General features: G+C 32.2%; 1 protein-coding gene across 1 annotated transcript; it reads right to left on the bottom strand.

Moving 5' to 3' along the window:
• Window positions 1-113: 113 nt before the first annotated feature.
• On the bottom strand, window positions 114-17,742 carry LOC114327139 (clavesin-2). Its single transcript, XM_028275655.2, has 2 exons — window positions 17,586-17,742; window positions 114-8,080 (listed from the first exon to the last, which is right to left on the bottom strand). The coding sequence occupies exons 1-2, from the start codon at window positions 17,684-17,686 to the stop codon at window positions 7,222-7,224; spliced, it is 960 nt and encodes a 319-aa protein (XP_028131456.1). The 5' UTR covers window positions 17,687-17,742; the 3' UTR covers window positions 114-7,221.
• Between the last annotated feature and the right edge of the window lie 3,319 nt (window positions 17,743-21,061).

Consider the following 21,061-nt stretch of genomic DNA (forward strand, 5'->3'; position numbering starts at 1 on the left):
CAATATTCTGCCCTCTCCTGGTGTTTTCTGTTTGTTAATTTTCTTAATGCTTATATTATAAGGTATATCATTAGGTAGAAGGAATATCATTAGGTAAAAATAAATGACTCTCAAACCGAAAAAATGTTGAATCCCAAGTGACCACTATGTAGTCGAAAAACCTTCATCTTTTATTCATTTCAATCATGAACTGGGTTTTGAAACCACTTTAAACTTAGGTATACATGACAATTTATTTATAAAACATTTACTCGTCACGCACTGTTAGCTTCATAATACAAGAAATGACAATTTTTTACAAAGTCAATAATATATACAATGCATTTAAAATTAGAAAACATCGTAGTTGTGAAATTTATAAAACAGAAACAAAAACGTGTCAAAAACATAATAATAAATAATGGATTTGATCAATGGAATAATATTTTTTCTGCATCACTTAATAAAGAAGATTTTTTCAGTTTTCAATGTTGACTTTTATACGTTAATTAAACTGAATAAAACCGTTCAGCTTCTCAGTCGTATAAGACTGACTTAGAAAGCCTTCGGCAAGTTGAACCTCATTTTCAAATTGTCCGACATACAATATGTCTCAATCATCAACGTTGACTATGACAAGGAGAACAATGTACAAGATCCGTGTGGATCAAAGAAAGATGGAGCGTGTTACGTTGGTAATTTCACTGCGAGACATGATCAGGAGTGGCTGATGACGTAGTTAGAATAGCAACACTGAAATGGAACTGGACAGGTCACGTAGCTCGAATGACAGATAACAGATGGACAAAGCGGATAGTGGAATGGAGACCAAGAGAGGATGTCTACCGAAGCAGAGGTCGTCCACCAACGCGTTAAACTGATGATCTAAAATGTTGGCATAGGAATTGGATTCCAGAGGCACAAGATCCATAAAACTTACTTTAGAAAGTTTCATATAAAATTCCTTGTTTATTTGTACCTATACCTACATTCAATATAACCACCGACTGTGATACGTAAAACACAACAGACCAGCCACATGGTGACTATAAAGTGACTAGTACCATTATAAAATATTATATTATATAAAATGTTAGGCTTTGGTTGCCAATATCATAAGAGGAAGTCAACAACAAGAATATACCAACAATAGCGGATTAAAAAACCCATATATAACACACAAACACAATACACGAACACTCACCCACACACTAACTTTTCAGTGCGTACAAATAATATAGAAACACACGCAATAATCAGATTTTGAAGTTCCATAGGGCAAAGAAATTCACCCCCTCATCTTTACAGCCAAAGCATGGCTGTTGTCTATGACACCCTATGCCTAGCCTATGCTGCGTGTCTATGAAACGGATCTAGGACATCTGGACGTCGCTCGCCCTTTCGGTGGGGCCATTTGGGCGTCGGCCATTTCGATGTCGGAATTAATTGGTGACGTTATAGGTTACTTCTGTCAGTTCAATAAATAATTAAAAAGTTGATTCTACACTTTACTCTAGACTAGTTATCAGAAGATGAGACGATTTCAGACCTGGAATCGTACTTCAGGGTCAATACATATTATTGCTGTTTGACAACTCTTTATTGACTGATATATGTGGTTACAGATCTAATTTTCGCTCGCTACTAAATACTACTAAAATTACCATTAAAATTACAAAACGACTATCGACCAGAAAGCCCTAGTGGTGGGGAAAACAAAAATGTCTATATCTGTCATACACAATTTCACTTTGGAAAAAACTTAATTACAAAACCGTTCATCACCGGGACAATAACCGATTGACTCGCCTAACTTTCCAAATACCTACTTTCTAAAGAGGATTATGATACAAATGACAAATGTTACCCAGAAATATAGGTAAGAATGAATGTATTTTAACCTTTTAAGATATTTCTGGAAAATAATTTACCCAAACTTTAAGAATGGTCCGATATGAATTTACATCGTAATATTAAATCGAAAAAACTAAAATTAACTAAACTATAAGTAGACGGAACAGCTTTCAAAGTCTCTGTGACTTGAGTAATACAATACATATTTGAAGTATTGCAACCCGAGAAACTTTTATCATTTCCAAATTAAATTATAAAAGAGTAAGTCGAAAGACTAACTACTAAATACGATGAAGACGTTTCTCTTTATGAATCTTTATGAACAGTTATTTGATTTATTTATTATTTTATACTTTATTTTAATTTATATTTAAAGTTTTATTTTAAATTTATATATCTAAAGCACGCATGGTTTAAAGTGATCTTGGCACCATCAGTAACCTTAGCAACGTAAAGTCTAGAGTCAACTTTTTAATTATTGAACTGACAGAAATAACCTATTATGTTACCAATTAATTCCGACGCCGAAATGACCGACGTCGAAACAGCCGACGTCCACTTGCCTCGATGCCCAAACGGCGACGCCTAAATGGCTCCGCCGAAACGGCGACGCCCAGATACCCATGTCCCATCCCCTATAAAACACGGCTGTTTCAATTTTTTTGAGAAGACATAACCTCAACGACAACCTGGCGGTTATACACTCTTTTCAATAAAATTCTTATACAGTAGGTATGTCTCTGTAAGTTGTATCCATATGGAAAACTTTTTATTATTAATTTTACGAAAAAAAGTTATTCTGTATAAAAAGTTCTGCATTGTCCAAAACCCAATATTCAACCATCAGATATCAAATTTTATGAATGTTATACGAGGTATGTCAAAAAGTTTGAATTTCACTCAAGAGTAAAGTAGCTTTATTTTTCACAATATTGAAAATTGTTATTATGAAAAGTTGTTTGGAATTAAAAACTATATTCTAATTGGCAATTACATCCTTCTAATCGAAAAAAAAAATTTTTTTGAAAAATTATGGATAACTAACATTATTTTCAGTTATTTCAATTCTGATAACTCTTTTATTCTTACACTTTAGCACTTTTTACACCTTTAACTCTTTTAATTTTACGAAAAAAAGTGATTCTTAATAAAAAGCTCTGGATGTTCTAAAACCTAAAATACAACCATGTTATATCAAATTTGATCAATTTTATACGATGTATGTCAAAAAAGATAAATTTGGATCACAAGTAAAGTACCTTTATAGTTCAGAATATCTCAATTAGAAGGATGTAATTACATACTGAAACATAGTTTTTAATTCTAAATAACTTTTCATAATAACAATTTTCGATATTGTAAAAAATAATAGTATATTATTCAACGAGCATGTAATGATGGCTATTACTCACGATGATGAAGTTTGCGACACGAGCCGTAGGCGAGTGTCGTAATTCATCAGAGTGAGTAATAGCCATTACATGCGAGTAGAATACTATACTTTTTCTACGACCTTTTTTTTTATTTTAATTAGTAAAAAATTTAATTATCAACTACTCTAGATTTAAATTATAATAATTTACAAAAATACCTAAATGCTATTTACCCCTAGTACGTGGCTGAAAAATTGGTTGCCTACTATTACTAAATTCTTATTTATTGTAAAAATACAACTAGAAATAGTCAATATAAGTTCTATTCGTTTTCGAAAAATTATAAGCTTAAATTTGTACCTACTGTCAGTGAATCTAATAAATGGCTGTTGTCGGTGGACGTATTTCATATATACTTATATAGTTATAATGTATATTTACATTTAACTAGGTATATATTATAATATAATAATATAACTATACATAATAAGTTATAACATATTTAACACAATATAACTTGAAAAACAAGCACAATATTAGTTATAAATTCCAATTAACATAAACAAAATGCGCTAATGTCACTGTCACTAAATTAAATGATAAACGTCAAAATTTTTAGTAAACAAGATATAAACGTAAAAAATATACTGACATTGTTACAGTTAAAATTCATTTAAAAATTTTTCGAAGTTAATTATTGGTATAAATTACAATAATTATTGTATTAAATAAACAAGTTTAAGTAATTTTATTTGCAGTTTGCGCAATGTGGCATGCGCTACTTGAATCTAACTTCAGCCCGTGAGTAATGACCCGTGAGTAACTTCAGCCCGTGAGTAATGAATCACGGGTACAGTAATGGGTGCTATTACCTATGAAAAAATAGCGAATAATGAGCATGTTATTAAACGGTCGTAGAAAAACGTATTTTACTCTTGAGCGAAATTCATATTTTTTGACATACCTCGTATAAAATTGATAAAATTTGATATAAGATGGTTGTATTTTAGGTTTTAGACCATGCAGAACATTTTATTAAGAATCACTTTTTTTCGTAAAATTAATAATAAAAGAGTTATCTGAATTGAAATAACTGAAAATAATGTTAGTTATCCATAATTTTTCAAAAAAAAATTTGTTTCAATTAGAAGGATGTAATTGCATACTAGAATATAGTTTTTAACTCCAAACAACTTTTCATAATAGCAATTTTCAATATTGTGAAAAATAAAGCTACTTTACTCGTGAGTGAAATTCAAACTTTTTGACATACGTCGTATAATATTCAAAAAAATTCGATATTTGATGTTTAAATCTTAGGTTTTGGACCATGCAGAGCTTTTTTATAAAGAATAACTTTTTTTCGTAAAATTAATAATAAAAATTTTTCCATATGGATACAACTTACAGGGACATACTGAATAATCTTTTTGAAAACGATTTCCGAAGTGGAAATCGAAACGTCAAACCTTTAATTAGTCAAAAATGTATTTTTAATTACAATCAATTGGGGCTTTACTCCTTATTTTACAACATTTAATTTACAAAGGCTTCTACTTCATTTAGTGATCGTAGAAAAAATACTGTGTGTATTACTATAAAAAAGTAACATTATTTCTCTCGCAGAATAATTTAATTACTTGTCGTTCTAAATACATAAATAACTAAACAATTAAAAAATACGTGGTTTATTGAAGTTACTAGCCTAAAAATAAATATAATTTAAACAATAAAACACAAGTGCTTGAAAACTGTTAGGGGTGATATATTAAAAAAACATGATATTAATAAAATTAAAACTAAAGAAGTCAATGAGACCACTATGAGTTTATTTAAGTCCTTGTCTTAAAATATCCATAATTTTTGTTAATAGATCACCCCTTTTCTGAATAATATTTAGCTAACTTGAACAGTTCCTTACATACTATTAGCCCAGTCGGGATAGCATTTGACCTTGCATTTGGAGCTGCCCCAAATTTTATTTTTCTAATCTTTAGGGAGGGTCAATATTAGTATAAATTTAAAATCTCGACTGAATTCCACCGTTGCGTTAGCCGCCATCTTGATTTTAAACGAGAACCGTTTTTGCTCAATATCTCCGCCATTTTCAACTTTTCGACAAAAAATATATAAACTGAAATTGTTGAAAATGCGATTTTCTATAATTTAATTTATTATAATTTTTTTCGTGCGGTCGATATTTTCCGAGTTATGAGGGGAAAATAGTAACAGTTGTAGCATAATTATTGAATTATTAAATTATCTCGTTTATTATTAGTTTTACAACAAATATATACCTATACAAAAATGAAGAGAACTAAATTTTGTACAATTTTGATGCCGTTTATTTTTTTTGATAAAATCAATATTTAAGGTTGTACGTATGTGGTAAATGTGCGAGCGTAAGACCTGACTGATTTTGTAGCAATTGTTTTTGTTCAATATCTCCGCCATTTTCAACTTTTCGACAAAAAGTGTAAGAACTGAAATTGTTGCAATTACGATTTACTACAATTTTTCGAGAGAACCAGTGGCGGGTCTACAAGGGGGGAAATGGGAAAATCCCCCCCCCCCAACAGGGTCCAAAATTTAAAAAAAAAATGTTGAAACATCACGATATTTTAGCTGACATAAAACTTAAAATAACGACAGACAAATTCGACCAATAAAACCCGCTAGTTAATAAAATTAAGTGAACGTAATGCATATAATGTCTTTTTATGTCTTTTATATACTTAGTTTGGTTGATGTTTCATTGGAAGTTTGGTCATAATTCTCTTTATTTTTGTTTATGTACAATTATGTCGTAAAGTTAATAATAAATGAGACAATTCAATAATTATGCTTCTCCTCCGCTTCCATTATTGTCCCCCTTAATTCGGAGAATATTGATCGTACAAAAAAATTGTGCCAAAGAAATTGTAGGAAATTGCATTTCCAACAATTTTCTTTCCCACCATTTATGTCGAAAAGTTGAAAATGGCGGAGATATTAAGCAATAACAGTTCTCATTTAAAATCAATATGGCGGCTAATGCAACCTCGGAATTCAGTCGAGATTTTAAATTTACACTACTATTGATCTCTCCTAAAGGATAGAATTATAAAATTTGGGGCATCTCGCAAACAAAATTCAATTCAATAATTATGCTCCCCCCACCACTTTTTACTATTTTCCCATGTAACTCGGAAAATATTAACCGCATGAAAAAAATTGTTAAAAAGAAATTGTAGGAAATTATATTTTGAACAATTTTAGTTGAAAATGGCGTAGATATTGAACAAAAACATTTGCTATAAAATCAATCCGGTCTTACGCTCGCGCCATTAACGCATACGTACTACCTTAAATATTAATTTTAGCAAAAAAATGAAAGAAATCAAAATTGTGTAGAATTTAATTCTCTTCATTTTTGTATAGGTACATATTTGTTGTAAAACTAACAATAAACGAGATAATTCAATAATACAATAATTATGCTCCAACTGTCACTATTTTCCCCTCATAACTCGGAAAATATCGACCGCACGAAAAAAATTATAATAAATTAAATTATAGAAAATCGCATTTCCAACAATTTTAGTCTCTACACTTTTTGTCAAAAAATTGAAAATGGCGAAGATATTGAGCAAAAACGGTTCTCGTTTAAAATCAAGATGGCGGCTAACGCAACGGTGGAATTCAGTCGAGATTATAAATTTGGACTAATATTGACTCTCCCTAAAGATTAGAAAAATAAAATTTGGGGCAGCTTCTAATGCAAGGTTAGGCCTGTTATTCGTCTAACCCGACTGGACTATATCCCTTGTTCGACATTCACTAACAAACAATTATTATCACATTAAAGACTCTGCTCTAAGCAACAAAAATTTCGCTGTAACAATACATTAAACAGTATCAACATATTATTTATTGTCTGAATATTTGTAATATCTTAAAAATACCATCGATTCAATAACATTCATCGAAAATTTCTTTGGTAAACGTTTTCCTGAATCAAATCTTTGCTGCCCGATCAGCTCGTGTCATGATTTTGTTTCAATCTCTCTTGAAGCATGTCCAAAAACGTCCTATGGTCGTAACTGGGTTCTTCACCACCTAACTCTGCAGGCAGAACGTCTTTATGGACATGTTCATGTAGAGTGCTAAGGTTATTTCCATGCACGAAGATTCTTTCCTTGACCTTTTCGTTTAAGAAAGGTTTTATGAGAGCTAACGCTGTTTCTACGTACCATGGTTGGGCTATGAAATGGATTCCTTTGAATCTAGCAGGAAAGCAGTCTTGTAGACCTTCTATCATAAGTTTTAGTACTGAAGGTTTTAAATAAGTCGACTGTCTGAAGGTAAATTCAGTCCAGTCTACTATTACAACGAAACCATTGGACTGGTTGTGAACGTGTTCTATGAGATGTTCCAATACTAAAAGGAACGCTCTGAATATTGTTTGTAGACTATAACTACAATCCCAGTTGTTCCCTGTAAAGAGTAATATACACCTCCCTTTCCTATCTTTTTGACGCAGAACACCAGGTAATCCGTTTTCTAAGGACTTCTGTATATCAACAGCTGATATCGTCAGATTCTCACATATCTCCGGATGCCGCTTTTTGTACGACAAGTAATTCTTCAATAGGGTATAACTGTCTTCAACCATAAACTTTCTCGCATATAAGAATTTTTGGATCTCTTGGGTGTTTAAGTTTTTCATAGCTGCTTTTAGTTCGTCATCTTCGCACTGGCTGATCATGTTCCTCAGGGAAATTGTTGTTTCGTTGAGCCTTTCCTTCTGATCCTTATACTTTGGTAGAGTGATCTTGGTGAGATCCAAAGTGGGATGACGTACACTATACTCTATGAATTCTGACATGTTGTCTCTGAAAAAGAAAAAATGTTTAAGATTGTGCTTTGAAAAATATAATGTAAAATCATAATAATTAAAAAAAAACGTAAAAATGCTTGCCACGAACAAAGAAAGTCATTTTCATGGTAACCATCAAATCAATAGAAGCATCCACAGGCATCAACAGCCCGCTCAATCTCAACCCAAACACTCAGACCCACATCATATGAAATATATTCTTCCTTTACATCAAAGGTGTCACTGGCAAATTCAGCAAAAATCCTTAAATCAAGAGGAATATAAACAATATTTACCCCCCAACAAAACTTTCATCTCTCGTCCGATCAATCAAAGAGATCATTCCAAATGAACAACACTAAGTTTATGAAATTCCTTGTGCAGACTTACACCGGCCAAACCAATCATAGAATCTAAAATAGGATTTATGCTCATTCCATTTCTGTTATGACTAGGTAGAGCACTTGGTTAGAAGCAGAAGTTTTTATACGGAGTATTTTCAAGGAATCAAAAGTTTTATTACAGAACTATATTAAATTTACAATCAAGATGCAGTAGAAATAAACAAACCAAGACACAATCAGCCCTATTCTGTAACTTTTAACAAATCGAATAGAAATGACCAAGTCGAATCGTAATTACCCAAAATCGGAATGTTTGATATCTATCGCGTCATTTTTGTGTTTGGATCGGTATTCTGTAACTCATAATATGATCGTAATCGTAATCGAAATCTCTGACTTCTATTTCACGCGGTTCTGAGGAGGTGGCAACCGCGCAGTAACCAGCGAAATTGTGTTCTGTGACCTATTTTGTTACTTGAAATATGACACCGTTGCCATTTCCTCAATGTTTTCATACTTTCTTCATACTATCCTCAAAGTTTTGAGAAGTAAATAAAATATTCGTGTAAATACTGGATGCAAAAAGCTCAAAAGAGGATAAATGGTTTTAAATTAAAGTTAATTAAAATTGATATAAAAAAGAAGATAAACTGATAAATAAAAAAGATAAGTGAAGATAAGAAGTATAAATGCTTTTAAATCAAAGATATTTAAATTGATGTTATTAATTCATTATTATTAATAAATTATTTAAAATTGATATTACTAATAATATGCAATCTTTAAGATTCGATTCCAGTTGAAATAACTGCTAAACAGCTTTTCCCAAAAATGGCATCTTTTCTATAATTTGTTCAGACTATGAGCGTTGACTGATAAATATACAAGTATACTGGTATAATATTTATTTATCAATTAACGCATAAGAAGTCTATCGTATGCTATTCTTGTGCATTATACAATTGATTGCAATTGTACAAGAAATATGCGAACAAAATATGGCAACAATGTGAATGGGAAACATTCAGACGCCAAGTAGCAAATAAATAAGGTTAGGTCCAATTATTCATACTCGTACAACATGTCTACATGAAATATATATAGTTCTCTAAACAAATAACACCACAGACTAAAAATTAAGCAGCTAAAAAAAGGTACAAATACTATAAATAATTATAAATAAGTAGTATGTAATTAATTATTTTTATATATAAAATATAAACGTCAAAACAAAACAAAATGCGCTTGCGTCAACCACAATTCCGATAATCGAAATCTCATCTCGACAGGGTAAATGCTGTCGAAGTGATTTCTATTCACATTACGATTGTAGAGATTCCGAAGTAGTTATGGAATACGGATTTGGACTATTTCTATTCGACTTGGTCACTTCTATTCGATTTTACTGACTTCTATCATCGAAATGAGTTACAGAATAGGCATGATTAAATGCTAAGGACACTCCCGAATCATAATTTACAATGTATAAACTGGAAATCATGATTTGGGATTTACATATATACATTGTAAATTATGATTTGGGAGTGCTCCTAGTAGCATTTAACGTGTCTTGGTTTGTTTGTTTCTACTGCATCTTGATTGTAAATTTAGTACAATATATTCCACTTCAGCAGCTCTTGAGGAATGTAAATGTCTTGCTCAATTACCTAATTTACCTCAGAATCTAACATACACAAGCTTAAATTTTAAAATTCTTGTTGGAAGCATAAAAAAAACTTTAAAAACAATATCTGACTATGATTTTGATTAGTCATGTTAAGAAATCTTTGTGGCTATACAGGCGAATCCTAAGGATATCATGGTCAGACAAGAATCAACGAGACATTACTATGAATAATGGGGAAAAAAGAGAAGTGATGTTTACGATTAAAAGGAAAAAGTTTGAATATCTCGGACACATAATGAGAAACGGCACTAAATACAAATTACTGAAAATAATCGTTCAATGCAAAGTATTCGGAAAGCGAGGAATAGGGAGAACAAGAAATCATGGTTAAAGAACCTGAGGAAATGGTTCTCCACAACAACAACTAATCTATTTAAAGTATCAGTTAATAAAATAATTATAACCAGAATGATCGCCAATATTCGAAACGAATAGGCACCAAAAGAAGAAGAAGGAATATTTTCGTATGGTTAAAGAAAACGTAGGAATATCTGTAGGAAAAAATTTCAATATATTTTAAACCTCAGGATCTATTTTCGAAAAAGTTGCGAAAGTTCATCCAGGTGATCCAGTACCAGATCTTGAACTACTGCTTTGCAACATAAACAAGTTTAAAAATGCACCAGTAACTTCTGTTGATGTCGAAAGAAGTTTTTAGATTTATAAACATTTATACAGAGATATAAAGCATACTATTTTAATTGCAAATTTTGAAAAACAAATTATTGTCAATTGTTTTGATAACGATAACACTATAGTTTGTGAAATTGCCTATGGTTACTGTATTTCTTAAAACATTGTTATTGTGCATACAGGGTGATCAACTTCTGTGACAAAGTCCAATATATCTGTTATTATACAATATATGTAAAAAAGTTGTTAACAAAAGTTATAGACACCTTTAATGTACACATTTTAAAATTAGTTAGAAATATACAGGGTCCTCCATAACACGGTGCCAAACCAAAGTTATGTTTTTTTAAATGGAACACCCTGTATTTTATTCAAAATCTGGTTTCTATGCACTTTTCTGATTCTAAAGATATAACACTTGTCTAGGGTTATACTGAGTGTTTCAAAGTTACGAGCACTTTTATTAAAAAATCATACTGATTTGATCACCCTGTATGTTTCTAACGGTGTAAAATAAACTTATTTTTTTAATAATTTTGACTGTAAATATTAAAGTGGTTTTGCAATAATGTACAATTTTTTTATAACTACACAAATTGTATACAGGGTAAGTCAAAATGTAAATACAAGATTTTCTTCATAATTTTAAATGGAACACCCTGTATTTTATATTATTATCGAAAAGTTCTATCACTATACTTACATATCTTTTAAATATTCTCTATACCTAAAGTTATTAGTTTTCGAGATATTTTAGTTTTATTGTTGATAACAACATGTATTACTTAGATATTAATAACAATACTTGAATTTAATAAAATTTATTAAAAAAACTAAATTAAATAAAAAAAATGTTCATTAAACGTACTTCTTATGTTATAAAAGGTGTTCAAAATGACCTCGCATAACGTCTACACAAGCCTGGAGACGAGTTTCGAAAAACCTACTGATGTTTGTAGTTTGTAAGCATTTGTTGTGTGACACTTTGAAAGGCGTTTTAAATCCTTATTTTCATATCGTCAACTATTGTTGGAGGTGTCCTATACACTACGTCTTTAAATAATCCCAAAAAAAAACAACTTCGTTTAATTTTGGCGATCTGGGTGGCCAGTGAACTGGCCCATCTCTTCCTATCCATCTTTCAGGAAATAGTTCATCGAGTTCACCGTTGACAAGTGCGTTGTGGTGAGCAGGGGCTCCGTCGTGAAGGTACCACATATGTTGGCGGATGTTTAATGGTACATTTTCAAGTAGGATAGGTAAATGATTCACTAGAAAATTTCAATAAACCTCAACATTTACCGATTCCTCAAAGAAAAAAGGACCTATAACGTAATTGCCTATGATTCCACCCCAAACATTTAAGGACCATGTTGTTTGACTATGGGTCTGAGCACAGTACGGATTGGTTGTGGAATAATAATGAGAATTGTGTCTGTTTACACTACCATTTTTGTGGATTGTTGCCTCGTCTCCAAAATAAAAGAACAAACTCAAAAAAATCTCTCTGTGTAACTACTTGTTGTTGTGACCATTGACAAAATTTTACTCTTCGTTCGAAATCATCCCCAACAAGTTTCTGATGTAATTGTGTATGATATGGGTGCATGTTGTTTTTCTTGAGTATGTTTTGGATAGATCCATAACTTATATCTTGCTATCTTGTAATATTTTGAATACTTGTATGAGGATTTTCTGTAACAGGCAGTAAAATATTTAATTCATTCTCATCCGTAATAATGATTTTTGTTTTTTCAATGTTCTTGTGTCAATTATTTCAAAACCACCTTAAACAAGAACTTGCAGCAATTTATAATTCCCATTTCTTCGCGGTAAATTAATATCATTTTGTTAGTAAACATAAAATTGTCGTTATTGTATATAATTTACCATAAACTTGGAGAAAAAATGAAATGCAGTTTAATTTTAATTATCATTAACAAACTCATTGGAAGTTTCTAATATTAAGGGTAATTAATTTACTGTAATAAACGTATCTATGAGTTATCAACAATAAAACTAAAATATCTCGAAAACTAATAACTGTAGGTATAGGGAATATTTAAAAGATATGTAAGTATAATGAAATAACTTTTCAATGGTAATATAAAATACAGGGTGTTCCATTTAAAAATATGAAGAAAATCTTTTATTTGCATTTTGACTTACCCTGTATACAATTTGAGTAGTGATAAACAAATTGTACGTTGTTGCAAAACTACTTTAATATTTACAGTCAACAACAGTAAAAAAATAAGTTTATATTATACTGTTAGAATCATACAGGGCGATCAAATCAGTATGATTTTTTGATAAAAGTGATCATAACTTCGAAGCACTCAGTATAACCCTAGACAAGTGTTATATCTTTTTAATCAGAAAAATGTAGACAAACCAGATTTTGAATAAAATACAGGGTGTTCCATTTAAAAAAAACATAACTTTGGTTTGGCACCGTGGTATGGAGGACCCTGTATATTTCTCACTAATTTTAAAATGTGTACATTAAAGGTGTCTATAACTTCTATTAACAACTTTTTTCATATATTTTATATTAACAGATATATTGGACTTTGTCACAGAAGTTGATCACCCTGTATGTATATTAAAATAAATAAATGACAAAACTGTATTTCAATCTTACTGCAGTTTTAATCTATATAAAATAGTTATTTTCCTAACAAGTGCAGAAAGTCATTCTTTTCCGCACGCGACTGCAGTTTGCCGAACGACGCGAAGCGGGAGTTCGGCAAGCAGTCGAGTGCGGAAAAGAGACTTTCTGCAAGAGTTAGGAACAATATTTTTCCACCTACCTCTACCGAAAGTATACCTTTCTGGACCTGATTGTAGGGAGCAAAGTTGTACTTTTCCTCCCTAGGGAGGAAAATATTTTTCCTCCCTAGGAGGAAAAGTAAAAGTGACGTCATAACTTATTGACGCCCTGTACAATATCTATTTTCTATTACGTAAGTATCTATACATTTTAACGTTTATCTAAAAACACTCTGTATTTTGCAGAATGGTAAAAAATGGTAAATTGTTATTCTGATTTAACAATGTGTACATTAATAATTTGACTTATATTTGACAGTTGACAGTTATATTGTACCTACTTGTTAGTTTTAGTTCTAATAAATTTTGTTGGTTAGTTACATAAATAAATTAAGTAAAAATGAAAAAATGACTTGTTATTTGAGGAAGGTGGAAAAACCATATGTATAACATGGGAGTAAAGTGCCTTTTCCTCCCTTGAATGATTACTGCCCTCCGCTACGCGTCGGGCAGTAAACTTCATTCTCGGGAGGAAAATTAACACTTTCCTCCCTTGTTATACAAATAGCTATTTTCTAAGAGTCTTTAAAAAATTACCAAATCTTAATCAATTAATTTAATTAATATAAAAATACATACACAAATTAATTCTTTGACAAGGTTGTCAAAACCAAACTTTCAATATAATTAGTTAGCATGACGACGATCTTGGTTTCCATGACGATGATTCAAAACGACTGTTATTGTCTACCGATTTGACTTTCGAATATTATGTCAAAATAATTTTATTTCATCGAATTGTCGCGTTAATTTCATTAAAACAGGAACACAATAAGATATATTTGAAATAAATTAGTAAATAATATCTAAATATTAGTTTATTGCATGTATTATAATTACTTTAAGGCCATATTAACATATCTAAATTAACACGCGTGCGGAAAAGTAAAAACCGCGTGCGGAAAAGTAACACGCGTGCGGAAAAGTGAAACATTCTAAACTAAAATGCGTGCGCGAAAGTAGACATTTTTGCACGCTCGTAGAAAAAATTCGATTTCTTTTTAATAAGTACTAGTAGGAAGGTATTTTAGATTATTATTAAATGAATTTGTTTTTTAAATGCAAAATTTATGAACAAGACGATAATTAACGTCTTCATATTTACATATATTACGCATATTTCTTAAAATATTTTGCATATTTGCGTCAATTTTGTGCATATGCGCATATTTCCCTCGAATAGAAGAGAAAAAGATACTGAGAAAAGTTTAGGACCCGGTGCAAGAGGAAGACAGCACATGGAGAATCAGGAAAAACGACGAGGTTAATAAATTAAATGAAGGGTGTGATATTGTAATATTTGCGCAGTCAAAGATTGTCATGGCTGGCAGATGTTCAGAGAAAAGAAGATTCAAAAACAGCAAAAAAAATAAATGGAGGTCGATAGGAAGGCGAAAAAAGGGTGGTCCAGAACAAGATAGTTGGATGACGTGGAAGATGACTTGAAAACCATGTGTATAAGACAACGGAGGAGAAGGGCACAAATGAGATCTGAATGGAAGGAAATAGCTAGACAGACAAAGACCCATCCAGGATTACGATGCCAAAAGAAGAAGAAGAAGAGGAAATATGTGGGCATATTTGCTCTGTTTTCTGGGTCATATTATATTCCGGTCTCTACATATGAGAAAAATAATAAAGCAAATAAAATATAAACAAAGAATGGAAACAAAAAGGGAATATACTACATAATATAGTCAAGAGTACAATATAAATAATTTTAATTATTCCACAAATAGTAACATTCTACAAGAAACTAGCTTCAGAACAGTATCATTTAGGCCTACTATATCCTACTAAATCCTAGATCTATAATGTATGAATGTTCTCCTGCATTATAAGACCGAGATAAAAACAGATTGAGATAAAAATAGAGAATGCGCATACTTGGGTTTTAGTAGGACATCTTTTCCAAAAAAGTTGTTTATGATAAAAGTCGGAAAAAGGAAAAAGTACCTATTTTTTAAAGACATTTATGACTAAATTAAATAAATTTGTTTAACAAACACAAACCCAAATCATATAATCCCTAGAACGAATTAGTAGTTCTGTTGATACTTAGAACGTCAGATGATAACAACAAACAATTTAGATATTTTTCAAATTTGTTGTTTAGAATTTTGTAAATTACCGCTTGTAAAACCAAAGTTTTCCATTTTATAACACGTAAGAGACAATAAAATATCCATTATTGATATCGGAATCCAATTAAAATAGTTTATGGTACAATATACTTAATAAAAGCCGAGGAAGCTAAAGAGAAGGAATGAAAAGAAAAAAATGTCGCAGACAGGAAAAGAAGAGGATAAGACTTAGGAAGACAAGAAAAGAAGAGGATAACTAAGAGGATAAATATGAAATGAAAAAAAACCGACAAAAAGCATTTGTAGATCAAGAAAACGAAAGTTGATTGAGAAAAACATAGAGAAAATAGAAATGCCATTTATACAGAAAGAAAGTAAGAATTTTTTTCAAGAAGTTCAAAATAACAACAATGTACCTAATAGGAAAAGAGCCGTTTTTATAGGGATAATTAATAGCAGATGAAGAAAGAATTGTAAATAGAAAGGTGCATTTTGAGTACTAAATATAGAGAATACATCTACATACATATGAGTATCATACCGAAGAAAATATAAACGACGAAATAATCGTCCATCCACCTTCTCCGGAGGTAGTAAAAAATATAAAATATTTAAAAAATGGTAAAAGTCCGGGAGAAAATGGAATAAATCCAGTAAATCCAGAACTTGTTAAATTTGGGGGAGAAAAAATAGCAGAAGAATTACTTGAGCTCATAAGAATTATATGGGAGAAGGAAGAAATGCCTACATATTGGAACAGAACACTCTTAATAACGGTATACAAAAAGGAAAATGCCAAGATTGCTTAAACTAAGGAGAAATAAGCCTTCTTCTTCTTCTACGGCACTACAGCCCAAATTGAGCCTTGGCCTCCTTTATTTTTTGCCTCCACCCTTGCCTGTCTGTGGCTGCTCTTCTCCATACACGGACTCCTAAAAGGGCTTGTGCGTCGCTGTTTACTGTGTCTTCCCAGCGCTTCCGTGGCTTCCCAACCGGTCTCTTTCCTTGCATTCTAGCATTCAGTGCTCGTTTTGGTAGCCTATCCTCTCCCATTCTTATCACATGTCCGGCCCATTGCAATCTTTGTATTCTAATGAAGTCTGACAGGGGTGCTTCCTTATAAAGTTGATAAAGTTCATTGTTGTATCGACTTCTCAAGATTCTGTTTTCCCTCACAGGTCCTAGTATTCTCCTCAGTACTTTCCCTTCGAATGTGTCGAGTTTGTTTTTGGATGTTTCTTTCAGGACCCAGGCTTCACTGCCATAGCATGTTATTGGTCGAATTAAAGTTTTATAGATTATCAAATGTTCGAGGAATAAGCCTTACTGGATACAAAATATTAAGAGTATTCAAGCAAAATTGGAATGCATACAACAAATAATAGAAGAGAATCAATGCGGTTTTCGAAAAATCAGATCAGTCACAGCTCATATTCTTACATTGAGCAACAATTTCGCTTACCAAAATACATAAGTACAAAACAGTTTGGAGACCGACAGTCCTCTATGCAAACTAAACGTGGAAATTCATGGAACATGGAAATCAAATACAAGAAGAAAAAATAAATGTATGAGAAAGGAAAATATTGAGATGAATATATGGAGGTGTTAAAGAGGGGGAGGTATATAAAAGAAGAATCAATGGCTTGATCATGAGTCTTTTTAAAGAGACTGCGATATCAGAAGTAGTAAAAGCATCAAGGTTGGCATGCTTTGGGATATTTAGAAAGAATGAAAGACGAAAGATTACCAAAAATATTAGTAAATACAGAGATGGGTGACAAAAGAAGGGTAGGTCTACCATAAAAGAGATGGTTAGATGAAGCAGAAAAGTATCGTAAAGGGAAAGGTGTTAGAAACTGGAGAGGAAAAACTAGGAACCCTAAAGAATGGAATATCGTGCTCGATTTCATCCCGTCTTTAATTTGCTTTTTTACTTACTTTTTCTTGGAATTCGGTTTGATACCTTCATCGCTTTTTCCTTCATTTATAGGCATTACTGTAGCTGTTTGTGCTATTGTCGGAGTAAAAAAAGTATTCATTGTGACTGATGACACGACCGTACCAAATTTACCAGGTTATCTAAACGTTGTTATTATCAAACTAAAATCTTTCAGCAATAAACTGCTGTGATATATCTTGTGTATTATATGCGGTGTTGCCAACATCGCATAAAAGTTATAAAGGTTGTTAAATATATGTTTATTGTATATGTTACAGTTCAAGTTGATTATCCAGTTGGAGTTGACTCCAACTAGTTGGAGTCAACTCTAACGGCTGGTTTCAGTAAAAGTTGATTATAAATTAAAATGAAGATTTATATATTCAACATTTACTAGTAAAAGTAGACTCCAACTAGGAAAAGTATACTCTTCCTAATGCCATTTAGTAAAAGTTGATTCTGATTCACACAAACAGCCGATTCTAGAAATTAAATGTTACTGAATATGTTCAAATTAGTCTAGGCTGTATCGTCGCCCCCGTTAGGTAAATTATTCGAGTTCGATTTTTTTGCACAAACTTGCTCAAAAAGATGTCCCCTTATAACGAATCCACAGGGTGTCAGATGGTACTGTGGTCGAAAACGACAGGAAATTGGTTGTTTAAACAATTTTTTTAAACAAACTCACAAAAAAATTCATTTACGACAATTTTCTTTACATCATTTGGGCCATTCGAAGCAAAAGAGGTCTTTTGTGATTTTTCTATAAAATTTATTGTTCTTGAGTTATACGCGATTTAAAATTTGCAAAATACGAAAATGACCATTTTCAAGGTTTAATAACTCAGTTAAAAATTATTATTATGAAAGTCCGAAAGTCACCAAATAAAATTTTAACGACCCCCCTACAAGATACTGAAGAAATTTTTGTTATTATTTTATTACTAAGCGGTTACATATTTTTAATTATTAACAATGAGCGCTAGGAGCGTACTGACGCAGCTATAAATGTGAGTTCGAATGAGATGCATCATTGCACCATTTTGACATTTAAAAATTCAAACATCTGTCAAACCATAAAAGTGTCATAACTTTTTTGTAATTTATTGCTCACATGTCACCACCATGACAAGGCGAAAGTTCTTCTTCTTGTAGTGCTTTTTCCTTTAGTGGAGGTTAGCGACTACACTGGCAAATCTGTCTCTGTCCAATGCAGCTCTAAACAAAGATGTTGAATCAAGGCCCGTCCAGTCTCTGATATTTCTAATCCTTGAAATCTGGCGCCTACCGGGACCCGTTTGCCTTCACTCTTACCTTGGATGATCAGTTGCGTGAGGCGGTACTTTTCGTTTCTCATTATGTGTCCCAGGTAGCTAACTTTTCCGACTTTAATGATTTTTAGCAGTTCCCTATCTGTACCTATTCTCCTCAAAACATATTCGTTGGTGGTGTGGGTTGTCCAAGGTATTTTCAAGTCTCTTCTATAAAGCCAGAGTTCAAAGGCGTCCAACTTGTTCATCAGTGTTGTGTTGTGTCCAGGCCTCCGTTCCATACAAAAGTATTGACCACACAGCAATGCAGAAAACGACATCTAAGGCTGATATTAATGCTACTGTTACAAAATAAGCTTTTCATTTTGATAAACCCCTGTCGGGCTACCTCTATTCTCGCTCTTGACTTCTTGTTTATAATCAAGTTGATTGTTGAACCAGCAACCAAGATATTTGTACTGGCTTACGCATTCAAGCTGTTGGTGTTTCACATATTTATTGGAAGAGGTAAATTTTTGTTCCTTGATATTCTTATAACTTTGGTTTTCGCAGTATTGATCTTCATCCCCATTTTTTCACAACTCTCAGTAACCCTATCCAACAGTATCTGCAGCCTATGGTCCGAATCAGTCATTAATACTGTGTCATCTGCATAGCGGATGTTATTTACTCTCTGACCGTTTATCCTGATTCCTTCTGAAGGGTGCGATAAAGAGTTCGCAAATATTACCTCAGAGTAGACGTTATAAGTATGGGTGATAGCACACAACCCTGTCTAACACCTCGTTGTATTTCAATTGGCCTTGACGTATTACCATTGATCTTTATGATTGCTGTCTGATTCCAATAAATAGCCTCTTTAATTTTAGAATCTCTTTTGTCGACTCCGATGTCGTTCAATCTTTGTATCAAGGTCTTGTGCTTCACCCTATCGAACGCTTTCTCAAAATCTATGAAACAGATAAAAAGGTCTGCTTGCTGATCTTTGTATCTTTGTGCCAGAGTTTGAAGGCAGAATATTGCTTCTCGTGTCCCCATACCTTTCCTTAAGCCAAATTGTTCTTGACCGGTGACCTCATCACATTTTTTATAATATATTCTGTTCTGTATGATACGCAAGAAAAGCTTCAGAATGTTATTTAATATACTTATAAGGCGGAAGTACTGGCATAATTTGGCGTTCTTCTTTTTAGGCAGTGGTATGAAGACTGATCCAAGCCATATTTTAGTGATAGTCCCTGTATTGTAAACATTATTAAATAGTCCAAGAAGAAGGTCTAAGTTTTCCTCGTTGATTAACTTCAATAGCTCAGCTGGTATTTCATCTTTTCCTACAGATTTGTTGTTTTTTAGTTGACGTAGAGCATATTTCAGTTCGGACTTCAGTATTGGAAGACCTTCGTCGTTTTCGGTATTTAATGTAGGAGGTTCTCTGATGTCATAGAAGAGTTCCTTTATATAGTCTTCCCACATGTTTATTTGTTCTTCAGGGCTTGAAATCAGTTTGCCTTCTGCGTTGATTAGATTATTTGGTCCTTGTGAGTATGTCGTGCCTGTGAATTCTTTGAGTTTCTTATACAGATGGAAGTCATCATGTTTTTTATATAAGTTTTCGATTTCTTCACATTGTTCTGTTATCCATTTTTCTTATGCAATTTTTATTTTTTATTTAATGGTTCTATTTAATGCTTTGTACATTGCTTTGTGCTGTTTGCATTTTCTTCTTTCATCCATTAAATCCAATATTTCCTCTGTCATCCATCTTTGCTTCCGTGGTCGCTGTTTTGTGAGCATGTCAGTTGCCGTTGCAAGGGCGTGTCTGATTTCCTCCGGAAGGCGAAAGTTAAGGATGTTTAATTATATGAAACTGTGCTAAAAAACAGTGCGAAAAAGTAAAACCCATTTAAAATACATTGTTATTTCAGACACACTTTAAACTCTTCATGTACTGCTATCTATATTTACAATTCTCACACAATAAAACCTTTACATTTTACATAATATGAGAGAGAGTAGATAAAAATTATTTTTGTGAATTTGGTTAACAAAAATTGGTTAAACAATTTTTCGACCGAGCTACCGCGTGACACCCTGTGTATTTGTTATAAGGATTGTTATACGGATGTATTGCTTTGAGTAAGTTTGTGCAAAAAATCGAATCAGAATAATTTACCTAACGGGGGCGACGTTACAGACTATCTTCT

This window comes from Diabrotica virgifera, chromosome 3 (genome assembly GCF_917563875.1).
Source record: "Diabrotica virgifera virgifera chromosome 3, PGI_DIABVI_V3a".
Lineage (NCBI taxonomy): Eukaryota > Metazoa > Arthropoda > Insecta > Coleoptera > Chrysomelidae > Diabrotica > Diabrotica virgifera.